This window comes from Tachypleus tridentatus, chromosome 7 (assembly GCF_004210375.1).
Source record: "Tachypleus tridentatus isolate NWPU-2018 chromosome 7, ASM421037v1, whole genome shotgun sequence".
Taxonomy (NCBI): Eukaryota; Metazoa; Arthropoda; class Merostomata; order Xiphosura; family Limulidae; genus Tachypleus; species Tachypleus tridentatus.
This window is the reverse complement of record NC_134831.1, coordinates 3,825,327-3,853,038: the sequence shown is the minus strand read 5'-3', so window position 1 is coordinate 3,853,038 and position 27,712 is coordinate 3,825,327. Positions and strand designations below refer to the sequence as shown.

General features: G+C 33.9%; 1 protein-coding gene across 2 annotated transcripts; it reads right to left on the bottom strand.

The window, feature by feature from the left end:
* Positions 1–2,970: 2,970 nt before the first annotated feature.
* Positions 2,971–27,261, bottom strand: LOC143255012 (uncharacterized). 2 transcript variants are annotated; one of them, XM_076510003.1, is made up of 4 exons: positions 27,097–27,261; positions 22,307–22,612; positions 19,585–20,489; positions 3,023–3,941 (listed from the first exon to the last, which is right to left on the bottom strand). In XM_076510003.1, the coding sequence occupies exons 2-4, from the start codon at positions 22,515–22,517 to the stop codon at positions 3,843–3,845; spliced, it is 1,215 nt and encodes a 404-aa protein (XP_076366118.1). In that variant the 5' UTR covers positions 22,518–22,612; positions 27,097–27,261; the 3' UTR covers positions 3,023–3,842. The 2 variants fall into 2 exon arrangements, with proteins under 2 accessions (XP_076366119.1, XP_076366118.1); XM_076510004.1 differs by lacking the exon at positions 27,097–27,261 and having other exon boundaries at positions 2,971–3,941; positions 19,585–20,508; positions 22,307–22,445.
* Between the last annotated feature and the right edge of the window lie 451 nt (positions 27,262–27,712).

The following is a 27,712-nucleotide window of genomic DNA, read 5'->3' as shown; positions in this document are numbered from 1 at the left end:
CTATAGAAACTAGGATGTTAACAGTGTACGATGTACACGTACAACTATAGAAACTAGGATGTTAACAGTGTACGATGTACACGTACAACTATAGAAACTAGGATGTTAACAGTGTACGATGTACACGTACAACTATAGAAACTAGGATGTCAACAGTGTATGATGTATCTGTGTCACAGTTACTGTAATCTTGTAACATTAATTATCTAAACTAGTTACATCTGTGTCTTCACATTGGATATAATGTAATATACAGTAACTACATATAATATACAGTAACTACATATAATATACAGTAACTACAAACATTATACACTAACTACATATAATATACAGTAACTACATACATTATACACTAACTACATATAATATACAGTAACTACATATAATATACAGTAACTACATACATTATACACTAACTACATATAATATACAATAACTACATACATTATACACTAACTACATACATTATACACTAGTTACATATAATATACAGTAACTACATATAATATACAGTAACTACATACATTATACACTAACTACGTACATTATACACTAACTACATATAATATGCGGTGACTACACGCATTATGCACTAACTGCATATAATATACGGTAACTACGTATGATATGCAGTGACTACCAAACATTATGCACTAACTGCATATGATATGCAGTGACTGCATGCGTTATGCGCTAACTACGTATGATATGCGGTGACTACGTATGATATGCAGTAACTACATACGTTATGCACTAACTACATATGATATCTGATAACTACATGCGTTATGCACTAACTGCATACGTTATGCACTGGTTGCGTATGATATACAGTAACTACATATAATATACAGTAACTACATACGTTATGCACTAACTACGTGCGTTATGCACTAACTACATATGATATGCAGTGACTGCGTACGTTATACACTAACTGCGTATGATATGCAGTGACTGCGTATGATATGCAGTGACTACGTACGTTATGCACTAACTGCATGGATTAATGCACTAACTGCATATGTTATGCGGTGACTGCGTATATATATACAGTGACTACATACGTTATGCGCTAACTGCGTTGCGTTATGCGCTAACTGCATGGATTATGCGCTAACTGCGTATGATATGCGAGTGACTGCGTATAATATACTGATGACTACATACGTTATGCGCTAACTGCGTGCGTTATGCGCTGACTGCGTATGATAATACAATGACTGCGTATGATAATGCAGTGACTGCATGCGTTATGCGCTAACTACGTATAATAATACGGTGACTGCGTACGTTATGCGCTAACTGCGTATGATATGCAGTGACTGCGTATAATATGCAGTGACTACATACGTTATGCGCTAACTGCGTTGCGTTATGCGCTAACTACGTATGATATGCAGTGACTACGTGCGTTATGCGCTAACTGCGTATATATATACAGTGACTGCGTATATATATGCGGTGACTACATACGTTATGCACTAACTACGTATGATAATACAATAACTGCGTGCGTTATGCACTAACTACATATAATATACGGTGACTACATGCGTTATGCACTAACTACGTATAATATACGGTAACTACGTATGATATGCAGTAACTACATACATTATACACTAACTACGTACATTATACAGTAACTACATATAATATACAGTAACTACATATAATATACAGTAACTACATACATTATACACTAACTACATATAATATACAATAACTACGTACATTATACACAAACTACATACATTATACACTAGTTACATATAATATACAGTATTCAAAAACACAGTCTATGATTTATACTAACGTCCTGGAGTATTGCCTCTAAGAATGTTTACAGTTACTACTTTACACATGAGAATTATGAAGTGTGGCTTTTGTAATCCACTCTAAATCTCTTCATGTCTTACTTAACCAAAACAAACTATTATTATGACGACTAACCCCTGCTCTTTTAATGTTTAACACAATTTCAGCTCCAAAGTAAAACATTACAAATATTGTTTTCATTCTTGGAGACAAGCTCAACGATAGTCGACAAGGTTTCGTTTTATTAAATAACTCCATTATTTAAAATTCACACAAATTTATTACCGGTTGTACAAAGTAAAACGTTTGTTTATTATGATATCACCAGGTGGTTATGGCACTCGACTCGTAATCTAAGGGTCGCGGGTTCGAATCCCCGTCACAACAAACATGCTCCCCCTTTCAGCGTCATAAAGTGACGGTAAATCCCACTATTCGTTGGTAAAAGAGTAGCCCAAGAATTGGCGGTGGGTGGTGATGACTAGTTCCCTTCCCTCTAGTCTGAAACTGCTAAATTACGGACGACTAGCGCAGATAGCCCTCGTGTAGCTTTGCGCGAAATTCTAAACAAACTAAATCACCAGGTGAGATACAAGAACTGAGGCTATTTATTCTTTCGTCAGTGTTTAATACTACCTACACTTTCGTCATTGTTTAGTGTTATCTATACTTTTGTTAGTGTTTAGGGCTATTTACACTTACGTCAGTGTCTAATGCTATATTTACTTTCGTTAGTGTACATTACTATTTACACTTACACTAGTATATATTGCTGTCTACAGTTTCGTCAGTGTTGAGTGCTATCGACACTTACCCGAGATTTCTATATTAGAATGTTACATCCTCCCCTCTCCATACTTTGTGTTTGTACAGAAGCCTTTATTTCTGTAGTAAAACGCTGCCCCCATGCGATATGTGTGTGTAGTAAAGTGTTGTTACGTAGAAATCTGGGTCAAAATTGAAATGTCGTCTCTCACGTAAGGAGTATAATACTGACAAATCCATACTGACCTGCGGAGTAAAACGTTAACCTCGACTTATGAATTACTGTTTCCAGACTACGGGCATGTGCAGTTAATAAATATTGTCTTTTTGATGTTACTAAACAACTTTATTTCAACTTCTCGACGTCACTTAAAACTACGGGTATTAGAATTTTCTAAACGTTTTGTATTAGGAAACCTCATATTAGTTCTACCGTAATAGAATACTGAAAACAAAAGTCTTGAAGAAAATATATCGTCGTATAGACATTCTCATTTTTGAAGCTTTTCCTATAAACGGATTTCACTTTCATTTTGCATAGCGTAGCAACAGTTTTGTGAGAGAATAGTATGGAAATATTTTTCAGTTCTATTATAGAAATACAGTCTGTTTCAGTTGGAAGATTTATTGCCTACATAAAATAGCATAATGTCTCCTAAAAGGAAAATATTCCGTGTCTTTACCAGGAAGCTCACCAGCAGGGGATGTTTTATTAGTAATGACGTATTTATTTTATACAAGAAGAGTTATATTACTTTTCCTCTTAGAAGTTTCTCAGATACAGTTTCTTCTTGATTATGAATATGGAATTAGAGTCATAGATCCCGATGTTTTTGCTAGTCGCTTCGAGAAACAGTTGAACGTGAAATAATTCATAGTTGACGTGTATTTGCACTCTAGAAAGTGCTAGTCAAAAACGTTCTTTTTTATTTCCTTAGTTCCAAACTTTGATTACTTGTCAGTTCTTGTTAGAAATGTTTTCCTCCAAAGGGTCACTCGAAGTTACGAGGGAAAATTATCTTGCTTTTTTTTTTCAAATTCCTTCAACTAACACGATTCTTTGATCGCCTCTGGATGACTTCCAGAACTTTTTGGCTTATGATCACTTCCTCCAGTCGTTTTCCAGCAAGCTAATCTCCGACCCATTACTCAACCCTGAGTCAGCATGCACTAAATCTGCCCTGACTCCAGCTGCTATTGACAGAATTCGCCTGGGTTCTCGGCTGTCAATGCGATTTCGATGAGGAGACGTGTTAGGTGTTCTCTCCTGTTCCTTTAAGTAAACTCACAATGTTTTTTCTTTGGCAGAAAACGTGGAAGTTGTTTAGTAATTTTCGACAAATGACGAGTTGCTATAAAAAACAAAAAGAAGAAGAAAAAATGGAAAACAAAATAAGATCATTGAGATATGACTAGACAATGCCTGAAGATGCGTTTCTGGCTTTACGAGAGTCCGTCATGGACAACAAACATTTAAGTGTCTGGTGTACAATTCTTGAAACGTCACAATATTACAGTTACTATTTTCTATTTACTGTCTACTTAACAGATCGATTTTCATTTTTTTTGTGAATATATCTTTCATGTATGTACTTAATAGAGATGGCGTTTGTGTAGTAATACAGATGATGTTTAGGTTTACGAAAAAAAAAAGATTTATTTTATTTCTAGTGTTAGTTAAACCAGAAATCCTGTGTCGTTTCGCACTCAAAGTTTCCCATTTTAATACGAAAGTGTCAGTTACTTTTTTTTTAATTCAATAAATAGTTTACAAAAATCGATATTTTGAAAATCATGATAAAATATCTACGGTGCTAAGCCTACTTATGTTCATACTAAGCTTAGCCATTTATAAGAACGTTGTACAAAAATCGTCAACTTGACAAATTAGTGGATTCAGCCAGAAGTATAAACCGTCCTTCCAAACCCCAACGAATCACTTGATGTGTTTCAACGAACAGCCTCAACTAATTGATAAATTAACAATATTTTTAGTGTTAACACATGAATCTGGTATATTTAAAACTAAAGTACCACATGAAAAACATTGTAACTGTACGATAATAAGAAACACCTATAATCCCAGATCAAAAAGAGAAAAAAAATTACTCTCAAACCACATTAAGCACAGACCAAAATAATCTCAGATTTCGTAGAGTCTGCTATGTTTTTCCAGATTAAGCACAAATCACTTTAAACCGAAATTAGACAACTACTACGGTCTCATACAAGGCAAGGCCACATCAACCCAGATTATGCAGGAGTCGCTGTTTTCTCAGCTTAAGTACAGACTAGTATAATCCTAGACTGAGCAAGTTACAACAATATCCTAAAATTATGCACCCAACTCAGCTTAAACACAGACTATAACAAGCGACTATAAATTCAGATTAATCAGGGACATTATCATTTCAAATTAAGTACATACTACTGTCACTACAAACCCAGATAAACTATATCATGTTTACAAATGATGGACTTTACTTATATCAAACAGTTCTAACTTTGCCACAAACAGACACGTGAAAAGTAGTGAAGTATGCGAATGAAATGTTTCTCTCCGAGCATTAGTTTCAAGACAACTTCTCAAAAAGTCAGCCGTCTTATATTTCTCTTGACTACAGATTAACCTATTAGCCTTAATACAGCAGCAATGCATGCTGGGTTATTGAAGAACTATAGTGTCTGATACTATAGTAACAATAATTTATAAGCGTATAACTCTAGAACAGGTGGTTAGAGCGCTTCGAATTCGAGGGTCGCGGATTCGAATCCCCATCACACCAAACATACTCGACCTTTCAGTCAATCCCATTATTCATTGGTAAAAGAGTAGCACAACAGTTGACGCTGGATGGTGATGACTAGCTGCCTTCCTTCTAGTTATACACTACTAAATTAGGGACGTTTGATTATTTTTGAATTTCGCACAAAGCTACTAGAGGGCTATATGCGCTAGCCGTCCCTACTTTAACAGTGTAAGACTAGAGGGAAAGCAACTAATCATCACCACCCACCGCCAACTATTAGGCTACGCTTTTACCAACGAATAGTGGGATTGACCGACACATTATAACGCCCCCACGGCCGAGAGAGTGAGCATATTTGGTGCGACGGAGATTCGAACCCGCGATCCTCATATTACGAGTCGAACGCCTTAACCTACCTGGCCAAATTAGGGACGGCTAGTGCAAATATCCCTCGTGTAGATTTGGGTGAAATTCAAAACAAATAAACAAACCCTCTCGGCTGAACGGTAAGTTTGAGAACTAAAATTCGGCACTTGATCCCAGCGGCAGGTAGAACGCAAAATTCCTCTGGCGCAGGGAATTCAAGACAAACAAGAAAAGCCAATAGCCTTCTGGCGGTGGAACTGTTAATAAACTGGAAATTAGTTTCTCTTAAGTAGCGAACATGTGAGGGAAAACATATTCTACATTTTCTCGGTGAGATATTAATATAAGTTCGCTACATCACTGTTGTTGCTGTTACATAAGAAAGTAATGGTTGTGATCGCAAATATCCTTTATCCTAAGTCGGGGGGGGGCAGTGTTTCAGCAGTCAATGTTACTATTTTCACGAGTTGTACCCTATTGCTAAAATGAACTTCATAACTTATTGCATAAGAATTCCTTTAGAAAGTAACATAAATCTAGCAACTTTACACAAGCCGTATAACCAAAGTACAAACTTATCAATAGCTTTGTCTGATCGCACCTAACGTTAATGTTTTTTGAAACTTTGATTCGATAGGTCTTTACTTAAGTACACGTTTTTATTTTACAGTTAGGAATCTAGAGTAATTTCAGACAAATTTACGTGAAAATAAGTTTATCCAGTTGCATCTGTACAATGTTTTACGTAATTACATGATTCTAAGTTTATCTAGTTACACCATAAAATGTGTTGTAGTTTCTTACATGGTTTTGTATTATACAACTAAGGAGCTTGTACATTTTTCCACCACATGTAAAGTAGATAACTCAGTTACAAGTGTTTTAATTGTACATAAGTACTAGTCTAGGGTTTACATAACTGCACGCACACTTTTCTCAGTTACACGTGTTTTAATTATATAAGTGGGAGTGTAGGCCAATCTCATACGATTGTATGTGTAATTTACCTAGTTTCACGAGTATACTTTCACCGTTCACACTACTAAACGCATCTCAGAAGGTCTTTAGTAGTTATGAACTGACACGAACATTTTCAGATTAATTATATACATACATACACACAGAAAGAAACCCGTTACACTTAAGATTAAATGAATTACCTATTGAATGTAAGATTACCAAAGCTTCAACATTAGGTAATTTTCGAATTATTTTATGAGGGTACGGTTATTCATCAGAGGCTGTAATACTTTTTTCATATCTGTAATAAAGATGAATACAATTATATCTTGTTATTATTGTTACCGCTTTGGAATTGCTAGCGGTATGTACATGCATCATTGTTAGGACTAAATAATTCGAGTTCGCTCGTACTTGAGGCTTAGCGCTTATATCGTTTTCCGTACACAGTTCTTTGTTGGAGAAGTCTTTGAAAGTAACCGATAACTAAGAGATAAAACAGGTTTGAAAAGTGGAATGAAAAAATTGCGACTTTTTTTTTTTCGGGGGAAGGGGAGAATTGTACAATAGGAGGGATTCTTGATATATATAGAGAGAAAATGCCTGGGTTGTTTAGAATCTGATAATGTAATAGATAACCTTCTAGTCAGATAACGTTCTATAAACACGCTGTATACATTAACTTCGTAAAGTCTATTTCTCCTGTCTGGATAATGTCTAAGTGAGAAATGTGTAATGGTCTTTACGTCATGACGTCATTACGGTAACGCTACTGCTGCATTATAGGCAATCGTGTTTTAATAGCGCAGTTATCCAAACATGTATTCATTCAATCATCCAGCCATCTTCTGTAGTCTTTAATCTTTCTCTCCCTTTCTTACTCATCTTTCTATCCAGTCCATTTATTCTTTCTTTATTTACCAAATATTTCTCCAATGTATTTGCTCCTTCATCAATACGTCCTTCTGTCTATTTCTTTATCCACTAATTCTTCTATCCATTTTGTATTTTATTTTTCTTATCATTTTGTTATCACTCTGTGACCAGGTGGTTAGGAACCTCTACTAGTAGTTTGAGAGTCGCGGGTTCAAATTCCCGTCACACCAAATATGCACGCATTTTCAAGTGTATTGGTAATCCATGAGTTAGCGGTGGGTGGTGATGAAAAGTACCCTTCCCTCTTGTCTTACACTGCTAAATTAGGGACAGTTGGCGCAAATAGCCCTCATGTAGCTTTGCACGGAATTAAAATAAACAATTCTTCATCTGTACACCTATCATTATGTTTATTTAATCATCTACTATCTCAATAATTTCAATGTTAAGACATTCGATTAATAATCTGCAGATTACGTGTTCGAGTCCCCTTTTAGCCGTAATAATGCAACATCCAATCCCACTATTCGTTGATAAAAAGTTGCGATGGGTGGTATTTGTTAACTTCCTGTCCTCGAGTTTCTCAATTTAAAATTAAAGATGGCAGGTGCGGATGGTTCTCTAGTAGGTTTGCGGGAAATAAAAAACAACAACAAATATACAGTAACCTCTTTCTTTCCGTTCCGCCTAGTGGCACAGCGGTATGTCTACGTACTTATAACGCTAGAATCAGTGTTTCGATACCCGCGGTGGGTATAGCACAGATAACTCGTCGTGTATTTTTGTACTTAACTTCAAAGAAACAAACAAAAAACACGTTTTGTAACCGTTATTTCAATTGGTTTACTCGTTCAGATGTCTGTTTATTACACTACGATTCTCATTCTTCCTTATCGTTAATTTATTGGTCGTTAAATCGATTGGTTCGTGATAATGGGTCTCTTCGTGGGTCTAGTCTCCTCTTGGTTTATTTACTTCCGTTTTATTAATCCACATCCGGTCTTTCTTCCGCCTATCTAGCTAGCATTTCTTTCTCTTTATCTATACCCACCCGTTAAGCGATATGTTAAGGGAATTAAAACGTTAGAAACCGGGATTTCGATACCCATGTGGGGCAGAGCACCGATAGATAGCCCATTGTGCAGCTTTGGTTCTTTGGTACAAACAAATCTTTATCTATGTAATAGGTTTCCCAGACATCTGCCTATCTATCTGTTAGTTGTTGTGGCACTATACGCTATTAACTAAAAGCTTTTCTAAACGTGTTTTAAAAAGTTTTCTTGAGTTGTTTGACTGAAAAAAGGGTAAAAAAAAACAGTACAAAACGAGAAAGAAATGGTGTATCTGAGAACCAGAAGACCGGGATAAACTTATATTTCAGAACTACGTGTTTTATGGCACGTAAAAGATAAAAGAATAAAATATACTAAAAATAAATAAAAAGATCTAATGATCTGAAACAGTTTTTGTTTTTTATAGTAGTCAATGTTTTTTTTCATTGTTCTTTCTAGACATCTTTGTTGACGAGCGACATCTTTCGTGCAAAACAGTTAACAAATTTAACACATTCTTTGTTTTCCCGAACTGTTTCGGGTATAGTTTAGTTGTTCCGATTGTACATCGGAAAGTCCATGTTCATGCTCTTTGTCGCAATATCTCGCTCCACTTTTTTATGAGGGAGACCATGTCACACTGTTCGATTAGAATAGCCCTAGAGTTGGCTGTGGGTGCGTTTGCTTATTTGTTTATCCTCTAGTCTATCACTTAGAAATTACAAACAACTTTATTTCACGATAAATCTTGAAAGAAACTAAAGTTCTTATACCGACTGAAAAGTCACTAAATGAAGCACCTATAGACTTCTGTAAGACTGGACTGACGAAACTGGCGCTAGAATTTCTTATTCTCGTAAATTAGGTGGATTAAGGAAAGTATGAAAGGAAGAGTAGTGTGCATGTTTCTCAGACAGAACATTACCGAATGTGACAGTATACAACTCTTAAACATGACAACTCCATTTAACTTCAGAAATGTGTAATCTATGTATGAACAACTGTAAATACATTTTATACGAATTCAATGATTACTTTCAAGATATTATAAGACAGCAAAAAAAAAGAAAGAACATAAGTAAACACTGTTACTGTTTTACACTACACAAAATTTTATGTACATCTCAAATAAATTTCGCTTCATCCAGTATATAAAATATTAAACAAAACCTATAGTCATGCTCATATATTTGTATTTATTTATACCAAACTAATCCTTGATATTCGAATCCCCGTCCTACCAATCATGCTTGCCCTTTCATCCGTGGGGACGTTATAAGTGCGATACATCCTACTGTTCGTTGGTAAAAAAAGATTAGCCCAAGATTTGGTGGTGGGCAGTGATGAGTAGCTGCCTTCCTTCTAGCCTTATAGGCCCCGCGTGGCCAGGTGGATTAAGGCTTTCGACTCGTAATCTGAGGGTCGCGGGTTGCAATCCCCGTTGCACCAAACGTGCTCGCCCTTTCAGCCGTGGAGGCGTTATAATGTGACGGTCAATCCCACTATTCGTTGTTAAAAGAGTAGCCCCAGAGTTGGCAGTGGGTGGTGATGACAAGCTGCCTTCCATATAGTCTTGTCCCTCGCTAGTACAGCGCTATGTCTACGGATTTACAACACTAAAATCAGGAGTTCGATTCCTCTTGGTGGGCTCAGCAAAGCCCGATGTGGCTTTGCTGTAAGAAAATCAAACACAACAACCTTCTTGTCTTAAACTGCTATATTAGGGACGGCTATCGTAAATAGCCCTCGTGTAGCTTTGCGCGAAATTAAAACATAAACAAACAAATCTAGTCTCACACTACTAAATTATGAACAGCTAGCGCAGATAGGTGTCGTTTAGCTTCGCGTGAATTTTAAGAAACAAACAATTAAATCTCTTGATATTTAAAGTAAAGATACTGAAGTTTTTTATCTTGCTACGGGTTGTACTTCTTATTCTACAAAACGAGGGTTCAGTTTTGTAAAGCTTCGTTTATGAAATTATCAATTTTTTCTGTTTTTGTTTTCTTATTCGATTATAAAGGAATATGAATTAAATTCAGCTTTATCCATCATGATATTGAAGAAATAAGTGTTCGGTTTTTATTGGAATACCAAAAGGCTTTCTTTGAGCTTCACGATGTTGTTTTATTTTTGTTCCGAGTATTACATCTCCTGTCATTCGATTAAAAATCAAATTAAATCCTATAAACCTAGAGGGTTGAAATTATAGTCAAAGAAAGCTCGTTTCTTTTATATTTTTTACAAGAAGACTTCATTAAATTATCTTTTTAAGCTCTTATCCGCCGGTCTTCAATTTATTGATGCATTCCAGTCTATTGTAAACTCTTTTTCTGCAACAGAGAAGAATCTATTAACTTGTTTTTACTGGAATATATAAAAAAAACAACTGTGTATCCTGACAATGAAAGCAACTGTCAGACTAAACGAACAGATGATAAAGGCTTATTTACGTATGTCTTTTATCCTGATATGTTTTCAATAATAACATTCTGTGGCACATAAGCACACCAAAACATATTAAGAATAAATACATTTTCTTTCCTCTAATTTATTCACTTGTTAGCTACTATTGATATGCTAGTTTGATGTCTGCTTATCGATACACAACTCTTCGGGCCCGGCATGGCCAGGTAGGTTAAGGCGTTCGATTCGTAATATGAGGGTCGCGGGTTCGAATTCTTGTCGCACCAAACATACTCACCATTTCAACTATGGGTGCGTTATAAAGTGACGGCCAATCCCATTGATAGTTGGTAAAAGAGAAGCCCCAGAGTTGGCGATGGGTGGTGATGACTAACTACCTTCCCTCTAGTCTTACACTGCTAAATTAGGGACGGTTAGTGCAGATAGCCCTCGAGTAGCTTTGCGCGAAATTCAAAACAAAAAATATACAACTCTTCAGATGTTAACAGTTCATTTTTGTCGTCTTGTCTAACTTAAAAAATATATTAGTACTATTACGTAGTTTGTCCCTCCACTAATACAACTGTTTCTCTGTGGACTTACAACGCTAGAAACCGAGGTTCGATACCCATGATGAGCAGAGCAGATAGCCCATTGTATAACCTTGTGTTTAATTATAACAAACAAATGTTTACTTCAATAACAACACCAGTTAACATGAACTGTTCTTTGGTGTATAAATTAAAAAGATATTCAAAAATAGTTAATAAATGACATTTCTTTACATATTGTAGAAATGACTGGATTCTAAAAAGTAATTTTGGATAGTAGATCGAAATATAGTTAAATATTGTTATAAACAAAGTTTAAATTTAGCAAAATATTGCTATAAATAACATCTTGAAATATGATGAATTATTGGTATATATAACACATTGAAATATGATAAATTATTGGTATATATAACACATTGAAATATGATGAATTATTGGTATATATAACACATTGAAATATGATGAATTATTGGTATATATAACACATTGAAATAGACGAAACATAGACCACTATTTTCACGAGTCACATATTCTTTTTTTTCCAGCATCTGAAACATCTGTTGCTATTTGTTAAAATGTCTTGTCAAAGTATATTGAACCCGGGTCACTATTTTACAAGTAACCTAAAGTGTAATATTAAACTGTTCTATTCTTGACTCTCATTTAGAGCGAGACCTCTTTTATCAGCTGATTGAGCCCAGTTTATTTACTTTTATTTATGGTTAGAATAAATAAGAGCTATTACGGTATAGCTTGAAGTAAATAAAATGTGGTAAAGTACTTTCTGTAACTCGCTGAGTAAAACAGTTTTATACTGTATCAGGTTTCGTTAGCCCTATGCAATATTATCCAAATTAGTTTTCCATATCTTTAGGAGTAAGGAACAACTTGATATAATTTTTGTTGATACACACCCTTATATTATTTCTTTCTTCAAACTACACCACCAGAATATAAAAAGATCCGAGTGGCAAAAGGTTGGTTAGCCTAAAGCGTTTTCACTATGAAATAGTACTAAAGTTTGTGTGTATTACGAAAACACATGCTAAAAGCTGTAACAAATCTTGCATCAATATTTATTCAAAATTATTCACATGAATAAGACAAACTTCAAGTCTATTGTGAAGTTCATCTCTGTCTGAGATGTGCCATTCAGGCATATTATGTGTTTCCTACCTTTTAGCTAATATAATTTCTTTGCTTAAAGCTCTCTACACATTATGTATGTAGTCTTAATATAAAATGTCAGTCAAGTGATCCACTAAGTTCCTTTCACCCTAGTTACTCACAGAACCAGGTCATTCACTTTCTCTTGGTAGAACATATTGTATAGAAATAGACAGTGATTTCTTTTTTCCCTTATAAGTCAAATGATGCCCTAATGATATAATATCAATTATTTTTAAACTAAAAGATACTTTTAGTCAAGTTAGTAGTACTTGCATAACATTGTTGTCATTAGTATATAATGCAATGCTGTTTTAAACAATGACAAGGTTATCAGAAATTATCATATATTGACTTATTTTCAAAAGTGTAAGACCTTTTCAGTAAAGGTTTTTCATAATGTACTTGTCTTTAATTTTTATTGCCGCTTGGCAGAAATAAAGAGTTTCATTTGTTCTATGTTGTGCTTATCTCTTCCTTTTATTCGCATCCGGTCGATGCGGTTCCTCGAAAAGAGAAATCAGTGAACTTGAGAAAAGCCACAATGGTATCACTGAATGTGAAAATACGAACTCTGCCAGCTTAGCGTTAAGCCTATCTGGATTACTATTCTTTAAAATGTCACGACATATACGTCTTATTAAAGTGATTAACAATGAGAAGTGATTGCGCAATGTACAAATGCGTTAATAATGTCAGTCGAGGAAAATTTTAACATGTGGTGAGAATGAGAAAAGATTATCTCTGAAGTTTAAATGAACGATGCATATGTGTGAAAGTTTCTGGAACATTGGAAACGAGCTTTATTATAATAATTACATCCCTTGCAATTCGAGAGAGAAAACAAAATCGTCAATCGCGAAATAATGAAATGTGTAATTAGAATAATTATTAAATAATAAAATACTTTGCTCACGTTCGTGGTTTCTAGGCAACTTGTACTAAATATGTTTAGATGTTACGTAATGAAAACGAACAATGGGAAAGAACCAATTAACTCAACGAAACAGCGGAAAAGTCTAGAGGTTTGTTAAACCATGAGGACAAGATATGGGGGTTTATCTGGAAAATAATTCTCTCGTTTGCAGAATCATTATGTTGAGACTTCAGGAAATAAGATTATAGCATTCCTTTTATTTTGTCTTTGATAGCATGAAGACAATGACTTGTTAAAACAAAGGTTGAAATTACTGTTAGGAAAGATAAAAAATGCTAAAGGTTTGATGACAAAAGAAAATTATCATTGTTGATATTAAATTCTTCCTTACTTACTTCGAGCATTCTTGACCTCTAGCTGTATTTAATAGCTATTCCAATATCCAGCTCAGATCTTAACTTTGAGCTGTGTATAGTTTAGTGGATCTGCATACCGGCCTCCGGATCCAAAGGTTCAAATTTCAAGCTACGTTGCCAGTCGATCAGCTATGCACTTTAGTTGTAGGCGCAATATAGCAATTCCAGTTTTCGTTTGTTTCATTATTGTTAACCACACAATTAAACAACACATTCTCTGTGACGTGCCCACCAGAAGTATAACAAAAAAAAATATTGAGCCAAGGGAGGGAGGATCAATGTCAGTCAATTCCTCTATTCGATTCGAGGAAGTAGACAAATCCCCTGAGGCAGCAGGTGTTGCTGACTGCCTTATTCGAATCTAAATTCAGGAAAGGGTCTTCTTGAATTTCAACCTTAAACTAAAGATATATCTGGAACAACATGAAGATACTACTTACTTAACCCTGAGGCGGTACTTCACCGTATTAGTTCTACCCTTCTCATTCCCTTTAGACTATTTCTGAATATTTTTTTTCTTTTCAAAGCAGCTTATGTGTTGATGTGATCATGTTTCGAACGTCTGTGTACGGTTTGACAACAATACTTTAATAACAACAAATTAAACACAGTACCTAACAACTGATATTTGTTTAATTGAGTTGTTTCGTTGTGTTTTTTTTTAATTTCGAGCAAAGCTACACGAGGGCTATTTTTGCTAGCCGTCCCTAATTTAGCAGCATAAGACTAGAAGGAAGGCAACTAGTCATTATCACCCACCGCCAACTATTTTGCCAACGAATAATGGGATTGATTATAACATTATAACGCTCCCATGGCTGAAAGGGCAAGCATGTTTGGTGTGACGAGGATTCGGACCCCTCAGATTACGAGTCGAACGTTCCAACCACCGGGCTGTTAACAGGACGCTATTCGCTACGTAGCCATGTACGTCAATCACTTATGGATAATAAATACTTAAAACTTCTCATTTTCTGTTAATTTCCACTTGTAACACTCATTTAGCGAACTGTGTTTTTTTTTAAAAAACAAACAATAAGCTAATATCTCTTACCTGGAGTTTCTCGCTGGATTATCGGAAAACTTAATAGCTTATCACTTTAGCCCTCCAATAGACCAGCGGTAATTATGAAGGTTCGTTTGTTTGGAATTAAGCACAAAGTTACACATCGGCTATCTCTGCTCTGCCAACACAGGTATCGAAACCCGGTTTCTAGCGGTGTTAGTCCGCAGACATACCGCTCTACCACTGGGGAGCAGTTATGAAGGATTATTACAAATAAGAGAGGGTTTTCATATCTATAGTTGGCACAGCACAGATAGTCTATAGTGTAGACTTGAGTTTAACAATAAAGGAATAATATAAAGCTTAAATCCGCGGTTTAATTCCTTATAAACAGTTTATCTTCAGTTTGTGTTCTGCATATGAAAGACAGGTATATCGATAAATTTTTAATGACTTCTACAGTTACTGGGTTCCATTCTTTTAGGACAACAGGTGTCGTGGACTAAATTACCCCACCAAGTCACTTTGGAAATACTAGATTACTCTAGTCATTTTCATTTCATTGATTCCCCTTCCCCAATTTCAGACAAATTAGTTTTTACCTTTTTTAGTTCTTGGTCTTTTTGTAATAAGTATAAAGAAGCTGGGAAAAAAACATGCAAGTGATCGTCACAAAGTCAAATCCTTAGAATATGAAAACGTCATGGACAATGGCTTATAAACAGAGATATTCAAAGCTACCACAGTGATGTGTTGAAGACTGGTAGAAGTCCAAAGTTCTCTGAAATCATATCAGAATCTCAAAAGAAGATATCAAAATTTTTTTTGTTTCGCTATATCTATATCACCACTCACGATGAAAATCAAAACTGATAACCAGTCAGTAGAAGTAGAGACTGATTCAAATTCTCAATAAATCAGTTTGACTGACTCAATTTTGACAAAAGTCGAAAGCACTATTTCAAAAGAGGCACAAGATTTTCAGGAAAAAATTATTTTGGAAGAGGTGGAACCACTCGTAGTAAATTCTGATTAGTCCAGTGACGATTCAAAAGATGATCAAAATGAAACTATTTGAAGAGTAGTTGGCAGAAAAAGTTTGTGGTTTTGAATTTGCTGGTCCATGACAACCACAACCTTCCGAATTCCCATCTTGGATTATTTACGGGATTCGCCGATCATTTCAAGCTAAGTTGTATATAGTGAAAAGTTTGCTCCAAAATCTTGTAAGACATTCATATTTGTTAAATGATCAAAATCAGAACGATTACAAAAACACGCTAAAAGTGTAAGCTATCAAAATTTAATATAGCATGGATCCGTTCAAAAGCAACAGAAATTCGTCAGAGCTCTGTACTAGTTCAAGCTAAAACACAAATGGAAAATGAAGTACAACTGAAGAGACTTTACCTTTCAAAAGTTATAGAAACACTCGTTTTTCTTGTTAAGCAAGACATTGCCATTATGGGTGACCACGAAGATCGTCTTAATGTACATGATTCTTCTGATGTAAATCGAGGGAATTTTCTAGAACTTTTTCACCTGCGGAGTAAGGATCTTCCATGGTTTAAGAAAAAAGTTCACAAAGCTTGTTGTCCAACATAAACAATGGCTGAGTTGGGATATTCCACATTAAATCTTGAATCTGGTTGCGGTGAACTTGAGAAAATTATTAACCAAAGTAAAATCCAGTAGTTTTTATTTCGTCATCGCTGATCCAACCATGAATGCCAGTCGCGACGAGCAACTTTCTGCCTTCACTATGTTTCGGAAGGTGTCATTAAAGATAAGTTTCTAGACTTCTTCTTGGCAAAATAAACGAAAGCCCAAGACATTTGTAAATTGATTACAAAAGCTTTAGTGCAACAGGGTCTCGATCTTTCTTTGAAGGTGGCCAAAAATATGACGGTTTCAGTAACATGAAAGGTGAACATGCTGAGCTACAAAATATAATAAACAATGTGGCTCCCAAATCAATTTATATCCATTGTGTTGGTCACTTGCTTAATCTAGCCGTTCAAAAAACCTTAAAGAAAATTAAATCACTTAGAAACACTCTAGAAGCAGTACAATCAATTTATTCTTTCGTCGATGGAAGTTCCAATTGTCACCAAGTTTTTAGGAAGTTCAAAGAAGTCACGGAGATAGCTCGTTGTACTTCAGTCTCAGAGTGAGACCCGCTGGACCTTAAGATATGTTGCAGCGGCGGCCTTGAAGAAACGCATCTGTGACTTAGAATTCGTCTTCACTCTCTTATTCTTGGAAAAAGAATTATGTGAAACTTCATCTTTGTCAACTTACCTTCAACCAGAAAAAATAAATCACTAGAGACAAACGAAAAATTTTCGAAGCTATGGGACAAAACCATAAATTTGTTGAAAAACATAAAAAAAATTAATAAAGGCCAAGGTATCAGTTTCAAACAACTGACCATTCCTCGCCGCCTAATACCAACAGATGCTGGATTTACATCTGCTACTGCAGATTTTGATAGTCCAACCTCTTGAACAATAGACGCCATCTTTCCCACTGTTCAAGCTTTTAAAGACAGCAAATCTCGTTTCGATAATAATGATCAAAATATTCTTTGAGGTCTCTCTTCTATCATAATGAAACCTGAAAAAGGAGGCGTTACAGACGGTGTCTTATTACTTTGTGACTTTTACTCAATTATCTTCAGAAAGAAAGACTGTGGTTGGTCTTCTCGATCAAGAAAAACAAAATCCCCATTTATATTCAGGATATAATTTGTAAAAATGGATTTACGACAATGGCACCTCTCAACGCCTTCCAACTTTTTATCAGTTGGCATTCCAGCCACATCATGTTCTACTGCAAGATTATTCTCTGCTTTACGTGTCGAGTCAAAACTTACGTTCTACAATTGAACAAGAAACTGTCTCATGTCGCCATTTTGAATACTGAACGGGAAACAATACATTTTGTGATGGAGAACAAAATGGAAGAGATGATCAATGCTTCTGCTCATCAGAAGAACCACACCAAGTTTTATTTGGACACAATTTTCACTTCAAAGTTGAACACGAAACATTTCCATGGAAATTATTATAAAAAATTGAAAAACCAACAGATAGTTGTCACTACAAAATTCCCTTATTCCATAAAACCATTTTACTAAAGAAGTCTGTTACTAGACCCAACCTTCAATACAAAAAATAATAAATTTAATTAAACACGTTCTCTGCACACTCACTTACATATCCTGATTTTTCTCTTCTTTGGAGATTATGCATTTCCTGTTAAACCCAAAGCTACACAATGGATTATTTGTGCTCTGTCCACCACTTGTAGCTAAACTTAATTTTTAGTGTTATAAGCTCTCGGTACTACCAAATTTTGAAGATAGATTTACTTTAACACATGTAAACCGTGAACATTTTATTTTTCTGTTTTCCTTCATGCAGGAAATCTAAGCTTTTCAGTGGTGAGTCTAAGAACTTAAAACGCTATAAGTCCCCCAGTGGGGACAGCAGTAAGTCTTTGGACTTACAATGCCAAAATCAGGGGTTCAAATGCTGGACACAGTAGACAGCCTGATGTGGCTTTGCTATAAGAAAAAACACACGCATTAAATGCTAACAATCTAATCTTGATACCAGTGGTGAGCAAAATACAGACAGATCATTGTGTAACTGTGTGTTTAACAACAAGAAATAAAAAAGATCTAAGATTTAAGATACTGTCATTTAATAATTAGTTCTTACACTTTTGCCATTTACACTCATACAGTCTTATAGTTATGATCACTGATTTAAAACAATTGTTTGTTCGGAATTAAGTAAAAAACTATACATTAGGATATTTGTGCTCGGCCCACCACGGGTATTAAAACCTGGTTTCTAGCAGTATGAGTCCGCAGACATGCTGCTGTGTACCCAGTAGGGGCAAATTAAAAGGACCTATCACGTTTAGTGCGTTTTCTTATAGCAAAGCAACACTGGGCTACCTGCTGAGTTCACCTATGGGAACTGAACCCCATATTTTAGCATTGCAAATCTGTAGACTTACTGCTGTACCAGTGGAGGCCAACCCAATAGTGTATATACCTGTTGTCTCTTAATAATAACGTTAACAATAATGACCATTTGTCTCACAATAACGATGTGAAACTAGCTTATAAAACAATACCTAAACAGAACTTTGTCAACTTGTATTACGTCTGGTAACTAAGTATTAGCTGTTGAAAATAGAAAGGGATTTAGCCCATAATTTTTAAAATTATTTATTCAGTGTCTATGATCATATCCAAGTGATGAAAATAAAAACTAGTAGTTTAAATAACACAGTTAAATAAGGTTAACTTATTATAATTTTTAAAAAATTAAATTAATTTTAAATCTTATGTTAATTTTATGGAACTAAGTTCATTTACATATACCACATATTGTGATACACAATTATAACACTTTACAAATAAACAAGTTCAGTTATGTATACCACATATTGTGATACACAATTATAACACTTTACAAGTAAACAAACACTATCATCATACAAAGAGAAAAACTGCAATTTATAGTGTATCATTATTACTAAAACTTTACCTTAAAGATTTCTTTCATTAGACCTTTTAAATAAGAAATTTCACTGTTCAACTCTTGCACCCTATCTTTTAATTCATGGTTGTACTTTTCCACAATCCTCTCTTTTTCAAGCAAAATTTGATATTCTGCTTGCTTCTTGTGGCGATACCTCATTGCTGCTTCTTTATTTTGCTTCTTCTTGCGTTCTTTTCGTTTATCTACAAAGGACCCTTTAATGCCGGAAACACTAACAGATTTTATACGTGAGAAAGGCTTCTTACAGAGACTGTTATTGGTGCTATATGGTTTATAATTATTTTGTTTCATTTCAATGTATCTTGAAACTTCTTCATTCTGAATTTCAAAGTTATCAGAGTCATAAACATGAAGAGCATCAGAACCATTAAGTTCTTCCAATAACCACGGTGCAGTTGAAGTTGTGTTCATTGGACTTGACAAAATTATGGACTTTGTCAACAGAATGGCTTTACTCTTATCACAAATCTTAAAATTAATGGAAGTGTTCTGGGTGTCAGGTGAACTTTCATCATCGTCAACAGAAGAAACAGTGGATGATAGAACACCACTTTTACTGCTAACAGAGCTGAGGACACTATGATTGTCTGGTACTTCTCCAACAGGCGATTCCAGTGGAGGGTGTACACTGAAAGTGTCATCAATAACATCAGTTGGATGAACATTTACTGAAATACCTGCAGCATCTGAAGAATTAGAATTATTCAAAGAACAAAGTGCTTCAGTGGAAGAGATGATGGACATGTCATCAATGTCTGTTTTGTCCACAAAAGATGTCATATGAGTAGAGAGATCTCTATTCTTCAAAGAATCATACAGGGATTCAAATTCCTGCTCCAGACATTCAATAAAGGAGAAGTCCATATCTTTATCCATCCAGTCTTGTAGACCTTGAAAGGAAAAACAGAACTGCAAAATAACACTAAAAATTACAATGTATCTATGTGTTTTGTTTTTTTTAATTTCATGCAAAGCTATACAAGGGATATCTCCACTAGCTGTCCCTTATTTAGCAGTGTAACACTAGGGGGAAGGCAGCTAGTGTTCACCATCCACTGCCAACTCTTTTACCAATGAATAATGGGATTAACTATAACATTATAATGCTCCCATGGCTGAAAGGGCAAGCATGTTTGGTGCAATGAGGATTCGGACCCGCAACCCTCAGATTACGAGTCGAGTGTCTTAACCACCTGGCCATGACGAACCTACATATATCTATGAAACCAGAACACAATACTTAATATCTTAACATATTTTAAATAATACATAATTCTCAGGACAGCTTGATAATTCATAAATATTATTTTCTACAGAATTCAAGTATAAAGGAATTTACGAAGTTTAAATAATTCACACATAAACTAAGTCTTTAAAATAAGATAAGAAATGTTTTAACATAAAACAATTTATTACACTGATAAAGGTAGCCTTTCAATAAGTTGATTTACATTTCTTATTACTTTTGAAACATACAAAAATATACTTATGTTTCATTATACAATGGTATTAAAGTTTTTAAGTTTGTTTTCTGAAATATTTCTAAGTCACTAATTTGATATCCAGCACAAAAATAAACATGAAAATATGTTTTAAAACCCTAGAAAAAAATTAAACATTTATGATTAAATATTTTATTTCTTACATTTTTAGTTTGAATACTGTAGCTCACACAAGACGTTTTTGTATCAAAATAATATACTTTCTGGCTATAACCTCCAGTAAGTAAAAAAACTGTTCGAAAACTTGTTATTTAGACAAAATAATGTACATAAAATAACCTTCCACAGAACCCTAAGCAAATACATCAATTCGCCTTGAGATTAATATCTGCAAAATATTTTTACCAGTGTTTCTCAGGTGAGCAAAGTACACGTTAACCAAGCTACATCTGCCATATTAATGAGGGCTCATCAGACTGGTTGGAATAGGTCAAACGTAAGTGTATGTGTATTTTACCAATTTTCATGAACAACAACTGCTAAGGTGTGAATCATGTTAAGCAAGTGACCCATAATTATTATCAATTTTATTTATCACATGGTAGTTACAATAATTCAATGTCATCAAAATGATCATCATGATGATAAAAAGCAAGCAAGGACTAAAAATATGGATAATTATCAGATGAAAGAATTTATGATAACATTTTTGTTTCTGTTTGTTTTTAAACTCAAAGCCACATAATGGGCTGTCTGTGCTGTGTGCATACCACAGATATTAGAATACAGTTTTTAGCATTATATGCCTGCAGACTTACTGCTGAGCCATTGGTTATGGCATCATGAAATGAAGAATGGAATTTACAGGATTAATGAAAGTTATATTTGGCATAATTATTGAAATACCAGAGAAGCACAAATTACCCACCCATCTACCAGTCAGTTGGTTTGTTTTTATGAATCAAAGGTTTATAATTAGATCATTTATATGTAATAATATCTATTAAGTTTTGATTACTGCTTAGATGATGCTTCAAATAAGAATACAGATTCTTTCCATCGGAATAAAGTCAGTAATTATTTGCTCAAACCTCATGAAAAATGCTCCACTACACTTGGTGTTGTAGTTAAAAATATTTCACTGTTAAGTTAAGCTTCAACTGAGTCTGTAAAGACAACTGCATAACATTACTGAGGCTGTTTCACACTGAGTAGGTTTTAAAATGGATATTAATTTGCCAAATTATCATTGTAAAATGTAATACCATATTTCTCCAGACCGAGTGTACTTGAAAGTTCTTTGGGTTCAGACTTCTGGTTATCTGAAGCTTGGGAAACAATGGTTTTCACACAATCTAGAGCTGAATCTATCAAGAGATTACTGATGTTTGACTCATCTACGTTTATCATACTGTCAGGAAAAAGGGCATCCAAGCTCCAACTTCCCACTCTCTCGGAATAGTTGAAGGTTTCCATAACTTATTTTATTTTGATTTGATATTTGCTGAAATCGCAGTTTCCTTGTTGAAACGAAGGCAGAGGTGAAGGTGAAAATGAAATTCATTGAAAACCTAAAAAAAATGGGAAAAAAAGTAATATATTTAATGTAAAAACATGCACTACCACAAAAAAGAACATGGTAAGGTATTACAGTGTGTACAAAAAGTCAAACCATAGGTAACTTGCAACTTTCCTTTAACATTAGGTATGCAACTGATTATGCCACTGTCAAAGCATGGTAAGGTCCAATTAATCTTGCTGCTGATCCAAACTTGTTTGGAATTAAAAGGAGAGCATGGGGAACACATTCTGTAAAATTTGTTCAAGTGCCTATGGTTCCTGACATTTCAGAAACCATGTATATGGTGAAATATTCACTACTATTAACTGAGAAGTTGAATATTAGAAACACATCTTTAAGATCTATACATTTTTCAATATGGTATTATGCACACACTTTAAACTGTCATATGGTGCTAATACCTTCTACAAGAAATACATCAGTGATTGGACAGTACTATATATAATTGTGTATTTATAAATGTAAACTAAAAACAACTGTTCACTTTCCATATGCTCTTTTCATCAAACAATACAAAATAAAAACATTAATTCAGATTTACTAGCACAAAAGTTACCAATAGTGGACACTTCATTACATATGGATAGTTGTTATAACTGTTGAGTATAGCAGTTGGGTTTGGGTAGATTAAAAAAACCTTAAGTTTGACAGAGATGGAAATTTCTAGAAAGAAAAATGTCAAAAAATGTTTGTTCCAAGAGACAAAGTGCTAGAAAAATCTACTCTGTTTTTTCAAAGTCCACTGACAACTTTCTATCCAATAAAACACAAACATTTAATAAACGATTTTGTTCTTATTTAACAGTGAAAACTGCAAACAAATTCACAGATATGTACACTAAGAAAACAAGATTGTCTAAATAATTTTGTAATAATTACTTATCACAATACTTATATATATGGCACAATAATATTGTATGCAAGTTCATTTTTGTATTTTCAATAGTTAGTAAAATAGCATACAAGTGTTTTAAAAGTAAAATACATTTATAGTTCATTTCTGATGGGAACAGCATACACCTAATAACACAGGCCTGCAAATTTAAAATTCATACAATTTTTTATTTTAATAAATAATTTTCCATAACATTTTCAAAAACCTACAGAGCTAATTTTTTTCTATCATGTAAGAATGTTTTAGAAAATGGGAAGAAAAACTTACTTAGATCAAATTATTACTTTGTTTACAACAACAAACATTTTTATTATGTTTGTTAAGAAAAATACACGGAAAATGAAATAAAGGGTAGAACACTGATGTCGAGCAAAATACACACCCTTATTCATACTATTTTGTTTGACAAATCTAAGTCTTTTAGTCTCAAAACTATGTGTTGTGGTCTTTTTTTTTAGGTATTGCATTATGATGTTTTGTGAAAAATCTATACACAATGGAGATAAAATGATAAGTTTCAAATTTTGTGTGCAGAAATTACTGTACAATATGTAAAACTTTCAAACAATAAAACCATCATAGGCCTGTTTAATAAGTATTTAATCAACTGGACTTTACAATTTAGTGTATAGAATAGCTCTATACATGAATGCTAAAACAAAATTTATATTAATGTATTCACAATGTTTAATATACTTTGATATATATATATATGGTTGAAAATTGTTGTACTTTTCATTATGTTATACATTCTGGACATATTAATTGGAGATAGTGATCAAATAAAGAAATATTTAACAATGAAAATAATTAAAAAAAGTTCCTTATTAAAAAAACTGAGTGGCTTGAAGTAAAAAATAAAACAGGTCAGTTTACAAGTGTTATAAAGGATATAATTAAGAAAAAATAGTATAAATTACAAAGCTTATTAAAATTACTGTTATGATGGGAAACTTGAAGAATTAAAGATAACAGTTGGTCAAACAGAAAATTATGAAACTGAAAACATCAAATAATAATGTGTTAACTGTAAAAGTAAAGATTTTTTTCATACATGTATACAACAAGGGCAAGTAAAATGTTACGATGGTAGTACAACCCCAAAGGGACAATAATTGATGGCTTGTATCTGCTACTTATCAGATAGCTTGGTTATTAAGTCTACTTTTTCTTTAATTTTTACTAATAACGATTTAAACAATATTTTTCATCTTGAACAGTTGATAAATTGAGACAAACTGAGTAAAATGATCACTCAGATTTGATGCTCATTAAAAAAAATTTAAAAAGCTTAAAGAATGACATCAGAAAACATTTCACCAAAGATTTAGTACAAGGTTATGGATTGGATATATCAGCCACTACTAGTGAAAAATGACTCATATTATCCAGAGAAAAGAACTTATTATCCTGGAGACAATTCCAGAACCAAATAAATAATTTCTGAATTACAAAGTCAGCTGGGCCACAATTATCATTAAAATATTCACCACGGCTTAAGTCATTTGCTTTGAAATCCTTTGTTAATCAAAATTACACAGCTTTAGAGGAAAACCATTTAATATGTGTTTACCACAATCACCAAGCAGTGTCAAAGCACTGATAAAATATCAGGTTTCACAAGTAAAATCTTCTGTCATTCTGAAAGTTAAAAGTTGTAACAAATAAAGATTTTGGTGATCTAGTTAGTTGGTGCATTACCTGGTGAGAGTACCAAGTATTATAAATATAAGAACTGGTTTGGACGATAATATACCAATGGCCAAGGAAGTACAATTTTACTCTAGTGTGTGCATGTGTCAAAGACAGAAATTATGCATTGGACATTTTTTTCATTAATCATCTTTGTGACATACAATGAAGTAACCTTTTAATTCACCAAGTATATTTAGTAAGTGTTTGTTTGTTTTGAATTTCGTGCAAAGTTACACACTAGCCGTCCCTAATTTTGCAGTGTAAGACTAGAGGGAAGACAGCTAGTCATCACCACCCACCGCCAACTCTTGGGCTACTCTTTTACCAATGAATAGTCTGATTGACCAACACATTATAATGCCCCCATGACCGTCGAATTACGAGTCAAACACCTTAACCCACCTGGCCATGCCGAGCCCTTTAGTAAGTGAATCAATCTGGCACTCAACTTATTTTCTTAAGTTTGATATTCCAGCAACAAACTTAAGTATGGCTAACCTACTTGACTGCTCATCTGATTCATTAATATCATGTGGATAAAGGTAATTAGGAAATAAGCTGTGTTCAGTTCAAACAACTTGTCATAAGCAGAAAATGAAAGTTCATTTTGCAATATAAATAAAAGATTCTGTTACTGAAACAATTGAGTGGTTTTATAATATAGAAAGTAGGCAACAGTTAAATTAGCATGTGTTACCACATGTTACAAATAACTTCAAACACACACAGATCAGATTAAAATGATTTTTCTTGAAAGTATCCAGACCATATTGTAAATTACTAGATACAGACATTCATGCCTTAATGTATATGCATTTATTCATTTAAAAAACGTACAAATAAATTTAATGTATATTGTGTAGGAACGTTTATTTTCTTGTCATTCTTGCTACCTAAGACAAATATTTATTTAATATCACTTGGGTGTGCACTTATTTCTCTCTCTCTGTAATAAACATTTCACAAGTTTGAAAAATAATTAGTTGTTTAAAATGCATATATATTTCTATCTTGAGTTTTGTCCCTGGTACGTTATAAAAATATTCCCTGTTACTATTTCTAAAAATGTTTAGTTGGAAATGTTTGTTATGTTTTTCATAACTTAGAAGAAAGTTTGTGTATAAATACTTCATGTGTGTGTCCTGTTCAGACTAAATTATTTCAATAATTTTGTTGTTAAGTGCTTAAATATGCATTTTTGTTTGTTTATTGTAACATGTAATTTTAATACTTTAAGCAAAATCTGGTTGCTTTAAAGACTATTTCATATGGATAGTATTTGTAAAATTTAGGTATTTTTTCTGAACAAGGTAGTTTTGACGACAAAATTCTTTTAAAATCTGTATTCTAAAACATTATTTTGAACTTCGACACATTTACAACGAGCATATCCTGTTTAATTTATAATCAATTAAAACAAGTGTGTATTATATTCATGCATATGAAATCCCCGTCCATCTACTAATATTATATTTATACTATATGTTTAACTTTTAAGCTGGGCCCCCAATCACATGATGTTTTATTTATTACACAAATGTGGTCAAATTATCAATTCAATTTTGAGAATCATATGTATAAGATTTAAAAGTACAAACAAAGACAAAATCCATTACACCTCACTCTACCTTGGGTGAGGGCATAATTAACAGAGCGTTGTGGGTTAAGACTTAACAAATATGGCGACCATGGCTCTGAAACCTAGCGCCAAGTACGTATTACGTATCCTCTTTCCTCCACGTACTATAAAACTAGTAACACTATCAGGCTTAAGTTACAGGATAGATCAAGCACCACATGCTACGTTTTATTTACCGTGATAGTAACTGGAGAGAGATATAAAATAAAAACTTTACGCATTTAGCAAAATCAGTTTTACTTACGCCATTATGAACGTGTTTTTCTGCCGCACCAAAGGTGTCAGCTTCTTTTTTGCCTAAAAAATCATTTTTAGAACAATATTCTAATTTCAATTAAAGAGCTCGTTATCCATATAGACATATTCCTCGCACATTAATTGGTATATTACGAGTCACTCTGTGTAACAGAAAAATATTCTTGCGCTCTTCAGAGTATTTACTACCTCAAAATTCTTAAATTTTATACTTTGTCCTAAAAACAGTAATAAAAGTATGCATATATCTTAAGGCTTGAGATTTGAAAAGTCAATCAAAAATTGAAAAAACGTGATAATTTTTAGAATTATATTTTATCGCGTGAGCTATCCTTAGAACAGGAGGTACATTGCACCAGCTACGTTTGGTGACGTAAAATGGCTGGAGCTTATACATATTTCGAAAGATCAACCTCTATCTATTTCGTGCATGTGTTGTTTTTTGTTGTTTTTTTATATAGCAAAGCCACATCAGGCTATCTGCTGAGTCCACCTCGGGGAATATCTGCTTCGAAGAAAGTATAAAGATTTTCCAATATTGTTTTAAAAAAAGGTTACGCTTAAATCGTAGTTATACTCCACCAACATATATTCTAGATGCTAGT